The sequence below is a fragment of the Prionailurus bengalensis genome, chromosome D2 (assembly GCF_016509475.1).
Source record: "Prionailurus bengalensis isolate Pbe53 chromosome D2, Fcat_Pben_1.1_paternal_pri, whole genome shotgun sequence".
Taxonomy (NCBI): Eukaryota; Metazoa; Chordata; class Mammalia; order Carnivora; family Felidae; genus Prionailurus; species Prionailurus bengalensis.
The window spans coordinates 87,444,006-87,453,613 of NC_057351.1; the positions used below are offsets into that span (position 1 = coordinate 87,444,006).

Consider the following 9,608-nt stretch of genomic DNA (forward strand, 5'->3'; position numbering starts at 1 on the left):
GAGCTGTTATGAAGATTAATTTGGAGACGCAGTGGAGGCTTGCCACCAGTTCTGACTCAGCGAGAAGTGGTGGGCACATGGTTTGGGAGGTGAGAATGTAGAGCGGTAAGAGCACAAGATTTGGGGAGACAGAGGGCGTGCCCAGTCCCCACTGCATTTCAACCCAGGCTTCCTGCAGCCACCACTCTGCTGGGACGTACACACAGGGGCTTAGGGGCCCACTCAGCCTACCCCTTGTGCTGGGCCTTGCCCACCAGGTGTCTGGCAGAGTTGCTCACCCTCTGACCTCAGCTTCTCCACAGTCCTGGCCTGGGCCCTGCTCTGCATTGGGTGTCCCCCCTCCCACCCCTCAGAGGCCTCCTCCTCTGCTCTGCCCTCTCTCCTGCGTAGTGAACTTTCCCTCCTGGCTGCCTCCTTTCCTCACTGGTCACATATTAAATCAAAGAAGCAAAAAGGCAGAACAATCTTGCCTGCAAGTCACGTCCCCTCACAGCTCAAGGTTTGAAGGGTCATCTTGCGCAAACATTCACTCTCTGCAGACGTCCTTCACCTTGTTCTCGCATGCCCTGGGCTGCACGGAAGTGTCTCCTGGAGGGTCCTCCGACTCTTCCCCATCTACTCCTGTCCCCTGTCTCCCGTCACTGTGCTCTGGCTGGCTGGTCTCAGACACACGCTGCTCACTCCCAGCTGGCCCTCTTGCAGTCTCCTGTCACATGCCCTGCTTCTGTGAGGGCCCCTCATCCCAGCCGCCTCCTTGAAGCCTACCCTTCTTGCTTTGCCAAGAATATGTTATTCTGGCCCTTTGCTTTCTTTTTTTTAAAAAAATTTAATGTTATTTATTTTTGAGAGACAGAGAGAGAGAGAGAGAGAGAGCAGGGGAGGGGCAGAGAGAGAGGGAGACACAGAATCCGAAGCAGGCTCCAGGCCCCGAGCTGTCAGCACAGAGCCTGATGCGGGGCTCGAGCCCACAAACCGTGAGATCATGACCGGAGACAAAGTCGGACGCCTAACTGACTGAGCCCCCCAGGTGCCCCAGGCCACTTGCCTCTGACATCGCACTTCCCCACCCATAGCCCTACATGAGAAGTTAGAGTCCCTGACGGGTGCCCCTGGAATCTAGGTATTTTATATCAAACACTTACAGAGCTGCAAGGACATCACTTTTCTTGTTTTTTATTTTTGTTTTTTTTTTGTTTGTGTAAAGGCGGCCCCCTGCCCTGGACAGTAAAATGCCTGAGGTGGGGGCTCTGCACAGAGTGTCTGATCATCCTCCTTCAGAGTGTGGTGCTGATCAGACAGCAGTGCACGTCTGAGGTCAGTGGTGGTGGGGCCATGAATGGAAGATGAGCACCATCTGGTAAAGGACCTGAAGACACAATACGTACTCATACAAGCTCAAGGGAAGTTGGGGAAATATGGGTTGTCTTGTAGCAGCATGATGTTTGACGTGGGGAGGAACACGCGATTGTTGGTGCTGTTGTTGAGTTTGCTCTGACGCTCCTGACGGAAAACACCCTGCTCAGCTTCTCGGTCCGTAAACCGCGTTGCCCCCAAATGCTCTGACCCTCCCCCATCTTAGACCTCACTGCCCCCAGGGCCTTGCCCTCCCCCTCCTAGGTGAAGGTCACTGGCTTGAAGATGGCATTTTTAGGTTGAATTTCTACATTATTGCTGTTTTATTGCTTTCTTAAAATCTCATTTAATATATTTTATTGAAGACTAGAAAGGCTAAGACACCACAGTTGTACCTGATTTTCTCAGAGGAACACACACTTCACGTGTCACTGAGCCACAAGCATGCTCACATGCTCCTGGGTGACCCTCTTAATGGAGGCCCCACCAGGTCCAGCTGCTAGTTCCCTCACACTCAATCCTGGCCCCTCAGAATGGGGCCTGGTGCTGTCTGGAGACTCAGTGCATGCTAGGGGAATTGACTGTATGGGATGGAAATTGAAAACCAAGGTGCATAGAAATGGAATGCCATGGACACCAGGGCCAGACAGGAGCCGGAGACTTTTATGGCCTATACCCTTGGCAGAGACTCAGTAAGAGACTGAGACCTGATCGTAGGACTGCAGAAGGCTTTTCCTGCCTCCGCATCATGACCACATTCTTAAGACCTACTTACACTAGTCCCTTCACCCGTTCTATCATAGCTGCCTCTGAAAAAGGGATTACTGGAATATCAAAAGGCAAAAAGTACAAATTGAAGACACAGAACAAACATCAGAACCAGACATGACGGGGATGTTGGAATGATCAGACCAAGAATTTAAAACAATTCTAATTAATAGGTGGGCAATGTAAGCAGAGAGGTAGAATCCCAAGAAAGAACAAAAGTGAAATTCTAGATATACAAATCACTATAACAGAAATGAAGAATGTCTTTTATGGGCACATTAGTAGACTGGACATGGTGGAAAAAACAATATCTGAGCTACAGGATAAATCAGTGGAATTTTCAACAATTGCAAAGCAGAGAGGAAAAAGATTGAAACAAAAAAGCAGAATATCCTCAGGCTGTGGGGCAAGTGCAGAAGGTGAAACACATGTGTAATGGTAAGAATAGAAGGAGAAAAAGGAGAGAGAGGAAGGGAGAAAATCTTTGAAGCAACCATGACACAGGAAATAGCTACTTTAGAGTAATTGTCTGCTAAGTCCAACATCTGGGTCATCACAAGGTCTAATTGTATCAACTGTGTTTTCTGTCTGTCTTTGGTCACACGCCTTCTTTATTGTATGTGTAACATTGGACTACTAGACCTTGTAAATGAAACTTCACAAAGACTCTGATTATGTTACCTTCATGTGAAGACTGATGACTTTTTCTTCTAGTGGAGTTAAATTACTGGGGGATCTTATGGAGGCTTAGTTTTGTTTGTTAGAGGTTACTTTTTATTTTGTCAGGATAGTTCTGTTTTGGTTTTGACCTCGGTTTTTCCCTCATTATTTTAAATTTATTTTTTCTGGATTTATTGAGATATAATTGACATAAAAAATTTATAGGTTAAGGTGTACAGCCTCTTGATTTTATACGTTTGTATATTGAAAAGTTTGTGTATTGTAAAATATTACCATCAGAGCATTAGCTAATACCTCCATCATGTCAAATAATTACCATTTCTTTTTTGTGGTAAGAACATTTAAGATCTACTCTCTTAGTAACATTCAAGTATGTAAATAGTATTATTAGCTATAATAACCATGATGTACATCAGATCCCCAGAACTTGTTAATCTTATAACTGGAAGTTTGTACCCTTTGACCAATATCTCCAATTTCCTACCCCACACCCTCTAGCCCCTGCTAATCCTCACCTTACAGTCTGTTTCTCTTGTTTTTTTTTTTTTTTAGATTCCACACATAAGAGATATCATACAGTATATATCTTTCTCTGTCCACATACCTCAGTTGGCACAATGTCCTCAAGGTACATACAAGTTTTATAAGTGGCAGATCTCCTTCTTTCTCATGGGTGAATAGTATTCTACTGTATATGAGCCATATATTTATCCATTCATCCACCAACAGATGCTTAGGTTGTTTCTACATCTTGCCTATTATGAGCAATGTTGTGATGGACACGGGAGTGCAGGTGTCTCTACAAGATTCTGATTCAATCCCTTTGGATATGTACCCAGAAGTACAACTGTTGCATGATGAGGTAGTTGTATGTTAATTTTTGAGGAACCTCCGTGGTGTTTTCCACACTCGCCGCACCAGTTTGCATCCTCACCAATAGTGCAAGAGAGTTCCTTTTTCTCCACATTCCTGCTAACACGTATTATCGCTTGTCTTTTTGATGTGAGCCATTCTGACAGGTGTGAGGTAACACATCATTATAGTTTTGATTTGTATTTGAGTGATCTTAGTCTTAAGGTAAATCTTTGGTCCTGTGACATAGTCTTTATTCCTTAGGCGTGGCCCTTCTTGGGTTTTAATGGAGATGTTGAGGTGTTTACCAAGCCCCTCTAATGTGGGAGGACTCGAATTTCAAACTCCATCTGTCCCATGATGAGAAGTAGCTCACGTATCAGCCACTAGAGCCTGCCAGATATTGTCTTCTTTCAGGGCCCCCTTTTCATGCACAGTTCAAGTATCAGCCAATGGCCGGAAGACCTCTCCCCACCCCCAGAAGCTCTTGACCTTTTCTGAGACATTTATCCTCAATTTCCATCTGCCTGGCAACCACAATCTCTGTCCTCTGAGACCTTGGACCAACAGGTCTATGGCCCAGTGATGAGTCATAAGTGCTCTGAATTCATTTGCAGTTGAGCTTAGATGCAGGAGATCTTTATAGTGACTCCATTCGTTCGAGGTTTATTCCTACCCAGATTTTCCTGGTTTAGGTCACTCTCAGGTGCTAGAAAGAGTTGTGACATTTAAAAAATATTTATTCAGGAGATTGTAATTGGTATCTATGTGAGGGCTACTGACACAATCTAGAAACAGCCCACTGTATCCTTTTTAATTCAAATTTTTCCAAAAATCCTTAAATATGCATACATTGTATTCTGAAGTAAGAAAAGAACAAAAGACTTGCTGATAATTTGAATACAGGGGCTTGAGAAGAGGGAGAAAGCCAACACTTCTAGCACATGTGTCTGAGGCACTGGTGAGCCTCTGAACCTGTGTATACACGCTGGTAACTAAAGTGAACACTTCCAATGTGAACTAATTTGGGAGAACCTGGAAGAGAAGGAAAGGGTTACACAGTGTTTTTTAAACTGAAAGGAACAGTTTATAAAATAATAAGTATAAAGTTATTCTATATTTATTAAAGTCTGTGTATATGTGCAAACATAGACAAACAAAAAATTGTTCACACCAGCCTTTGGATGAAATTCAAAGGCTTTGCTTTTTTACTTTCTCCTTTAAAATTTTTTTTTTCAACGTTTATTTATTTTTGGGACACAGAGAGGCAGAGCATGAACAGGGGAGGGGCAGAGAGAGAGGGAGACACAGAATCGGAAACAGGCTCCAGGCTCTGAGCCATCAGCCCAGAGCCTGACGCGGGGCTCGAACTCACGGACCGCGAGATCGTGACCTGGCTGAAGTCGGACGCTTAACCGACTGCGCCACCCAGGCACCCCTACTTTCTCCTTTTAAATGTCTTTGTTTTCCAATTTTATTAGCATGAAATACACATTTGGAAAGATAAGAAACCCCATGGATCTTTTTCAGAGAATCCCTACCACACAGAGCAACAGAAAACCTAGGAGCAGATACGAGTTAAGGGTGTGAGTCATGCTGGGGGTCCCTGGGCCTGGGGTCCTCCATGGTGGCTCCAGACCCTCCCCTCTGCAGAATGCCTCCCTCAACCCGAGGGTGGGAACTGGCGCCTCTCCTGCAGAGTTCTGGCCCCAGAGTTTATCCCTGGGAGCATTTCTGGCAACCGTCTCCCACTGTGGTCCGAGCAGCAAGGCAGGCTAAGCTACCTCTGTGGCTGCAGCCAGTCCCAACATGGCTGTGCCAACCAGCCACCCTCCTGTGTCCTGTGCAAAGCTTGGAGGCTCCAGGACTGTGTTGCAAACTCTGCCCCTGGCCACCATCCTGATAGCTCTGCCCAGGTTCCACAGGTTCTGTAAACCTCATAAACGTGAAGTTTATTTCCAATTAGGGAAAAATAAAGAGAATGGTCACTGTCCCCCTGACTAACCATGTCACAAAAATGCTTCTGTGCAGCCTTTGCAAAACTACTTCTAATTGGTAGAAATCAATTAGATGATTGATTAGATTAGATCAATTAGATGATTGGTCCATTCTATCAGCTGGTATTTACTGGGTTCCTGCCATGTGCCTGGTGCACAATGCTTGCAAGTGAATTGATTTAGACAAACAGCCCTGGTGCAGGAGTAAGAAGGTGAACAGGACATTGTCCTTGTCCTCAAAGAGTTTAAAGTCTGTAGAGGGAGATAGACAAGGCGACGTGGAGGAGGGTGGGCCTGGAAACATGGTGACAGAGCATGTGGGGGTCACAGCCCTGTTCCATCAAAGGACCATTTCTGTCCACAAGCTTCCAAACTACACATCTTCTTGCACCCTGTCCCAGCCCTGCACAGTTAGATCTCAAGGGGGAATGGAGTGTTTGGGCCACGAGGAGCTTCACTTCCCTCAGGCCTCCCCTGGTGCCCAAATTCTCTGGAACCCAAACCTCCTCAGGTCCAGGGTCGACAGGTTCCTGGTTTGTGATGGAAGAGGGCAGGGCACAGCCACCCTGGTTCACCTCCCACACTGATGACCATCTCCATATTCCAGACTTGAAAAAGCCTTGTCAGAATATCACCCTAAAAAGTGCTAAAATTTTTTTAAAGACAACTCTTGGAGACTCTGTTTCCAGGCAGAACCTCTTCTCCTAAGAACAAATCCTCCCCCAAGCTGCCACCCTCACTGGCTCTGCTTCGAGACAGCCTCGAGAGTGTGGGGGTCGGGGGGGCGGCCATGGGCCCCACTTAAACCCCGTGCCTTGAGCCCCTGCCTTGAGCACAGGCATGTTGGAGAGAAAATTGGTAGCCAGGGCTGGGGACAGGGCCATGTCCACACTGATGACTTCTTTAATCTATTTAGTGCCTTTCAGTTCACAGAGCTGCCACACAGGTCTCCTTGACCCTACAGGGCAGGACACCCAGTGTCTGGGAGGATAAGGGGCTTCCTGGGGCCCAGGGTGCAGTGGTGTCACAGCTGGGCCCCATGGATGCTGCACAGCACATTGAGATGTGCGTTCAGGGAGCAGGATGGGGGCTCCTGGACACTAGGGCACATCTCACTTTAGGGAAAACTGCACCCTGGATCACTGCCTGTTGCCAAACCCTTCGGGGGAGGTGGCGGGGCCTGGGCATTGGGCGCACAGACCTTAGCTCAGGAGAACAGCCTCCGGAGGGCAGCTTTGACCTCCGTGTTCCTCAGGGAGTAGATAAGGGGGTTCAGGGAGGGCGCCACCGAAGTGTAGATCACAGACACCACCTTGTCCTTGTGCAACGAGTATCTGGATGCTGGGCGGATGTAGGTGTAGATGACAGTGCAGTAGTACAGGGAGACCACCAGGAGGTGGGAGGAGCAGGTGGAGAAGGCCCGTTGCTTGCCTGAGGCCGAGCGGATGCGCAGGATGCTGGCGATGATGCAGCCGTAGGAGAGCATGATCACAGAGAAGTTCCCCAAGGCCAGGATCACGTCTGCAGTGAAGGCCATGGCCTCGTTCAGGCGTGTCGGGGCACAGGCGAGCTTCAGCAGAGGGGGGATCTCGCAGAAGAAGTGCTCGACCACGTTGGAATGGCAGAAGGGCAGGTGCAGCAGGAGGCCGGTGTTCACACTAGTGTTGGCCAGGCTGATGGTCCACACGGCCACGGCCAAGAGCCTACAAACCCGGGAGTCCATGAGGGTGCTGTAGCGCAGGGGCCAGCAGATGGCCACGTAGCGGTCATAGGCCATGGCGGAAAACAGCAGCAGCTCAGCTCCCAGAGACCACGTGAAGGAGAAAAGCTGCACTATGCAACCCCCGTAGGAGATGGTCCTGTCAGCCACCATGCTGCCCAGCAGCTTGGGCAGGATTGTGGAGGTGCAGAGGATGTCCACCACGGCCAGGTTTACCAGGAAGAAGTACATGGGGGTGTGCAAGGCAGGGCAGGAGCCAATGGCCACCATGATGAGCAGGTTTCCAGAGAGGGCCACCATGTAGAGGAGGAGAAAGACAGGAAAGAGGAGCATTTGCAGCTGAGGTGTTTCTGAGAATCCCAGAATGAGGAACTCGGTGACCAGTGTCTGGTTCATCACAGCCACTGGGGGTGAGGCTCTGACCCTGCTGTGAAGGAAAGACGTTCTCACTGTTTCAACTTGTTCTGAGCATCCCGCAAATATGTGTGTGACCCGCTTTGAAAGAGAACTTCAAATACTATTTTGGTAATAAAAATGGAGATTTGTGTCCTGGAAAACTTTGGGGGGCAGGGACATCACAGAAGAGGCAGTTGCCCCTAATGTGCAGAGAAGTCCCAGTCCTCACCCCTCCCCTCCCTGGTGCAGGACTGAGACCCCACTCACAAGATCACTGGACCTGGGGCCCTGGTCGGCAAGGGCTGGTCTCCCCACCACACAGAGCACTGAGCATGCATGGTGTTGGGGGGCTTATGGAGAACTGGGCGACCTGATTGTGTTTACAGCCCGCTCACCCACTCAGACAGGGTCTGGGGACAGAGAAGGGGTGGGAGGGAGGGGGAGAAGGGAGAACTGCTTCTGAAGTCCGCTGTCTTCTTCCCAGACTGACCACACCCAGGCAGCACTGGCTGAGAGGGACCCAGGGTCCCTCTGGGACCTGTGCACACACATGCACTGGGCGCGAGGGGCAGGCCTGTCTTTAGGGTGCAGAATGGCCCACAACAGCACCCCCCCCACCGATCAAAGACAAATCACCACCAAACTCTTCAGCTGAATCAAAAGTTCCCCCAAGATAAACCTGGGATAGCACAGACCCATGTTCATCCATGCAGCTTCTGTAAGTGGGGGTGGCATGACTCCTTCTAGATTATTGTGTCCTGTGGGGCCACTGTGTTGATTTCAAAACAGTGCATCTTGGAAATGTTTCACTGCTTAGATCATAGCCCTTTAACGAGAAAAGAAGAGTTTCAGACATCCACATAAAGTCAGGGGCTTGGCAACCTACTTGCTGGCATTGCTGTTGGGGTGTTGGCTTTCACTAAACATTACAAGGACATGTTGTTATGAGGGGTGGTCTGAGAATGAGGAATCAGATCACCCACTGGAATGTGCCCACTGGTGTGGAAAATGTTGACACATTTCAACCAAAAATCTGATACTTTAAAAAAGAGAAAGATGAGAGATGGGGGAGAGAGAAAGGGAGAGAGTGTTAGAAAGAGGGGAGAAAGGAGAGAGGGAGAGAGAGAGTGTTAGAGGGAGAGAGAAGGGGAGAGAGAGAGAGAGTGTTATAGGGAGAGAGAGGGGGTGAGAGAAAGGGAGAGAGTGTTAGAGAGAGGGGAGACAGAGGGGAGAGAGAGGAAGAGAGAGAGTGTTAGAGGGAGAGACCAAGAGAGAGAGAGAGAGAGAGAGAGAGAGAGAGAGGGAGAGAGAGAGGGAGAGAGGTGGATCTTATACTACATACTCGCCATGTTGTTCTGTTTACTTTTTAAAAATATGATTAGAGAATTATCATCCTCAAACAAAACAGCCAAAGGGATATCATGATTCTTAGTCACAGAGTAAAATGTAATTGTCCACATGATCAAAGCGCTGTTTATATTTAAAACACACATGATACACAGAATCAACATTCAATGATAGTAGGTGCTTACAAAAATATGATAAAAGGCATCTGGAATCCCTGGTATCCTCTCAAGAAACTTCCTTCTTGGTCCCAAGGAAAAATCTTTAGAGAATCAGAAATTATTAGGAAATAGAGTTGGTTTTAAAAAGAAAAACTACAGTGAGTGACACTTGCAGCCAAGAGCAGGGTCAGTTGGAGATTTGTAACCAGGGCTGGAGAAGCCCTATACCATCTGGAGTAGGTAGACACGGCTCACAGGTAGTGCTTGGTGCACCCTGAGGGACCAATTAGCACAGAACCTGCTCACCCATGGATTCAGGACTCTCTGGAGAAGCTG

At 48.2% G+C, this 9,608-nt stretch overlaps 1 protein-coding gene across 1 annotated transcript; it reads right to left on the reverse strand.

The window, feature by feature from the left end:
- Positions 1 to 6,858: 6,858 nt before the first annotated feature.
- Positions 6,859 to 7,770, reverse strand: LOC122493564 (olfactory receptor 13G1-like). The gene has a single exon (XM_043598183.1). It carries the CDS (start codon positions 7,765 to 7,767, stop codon positions 6,859 to 6,861), a length of 909 nt encoding a protein of 302 aa, XP_043454118.1. The 5' UTR covers positions 7,768 to 7,770.
- Positions 7,771 to 9,608: the final 1,838 nt, after the last annotated feature.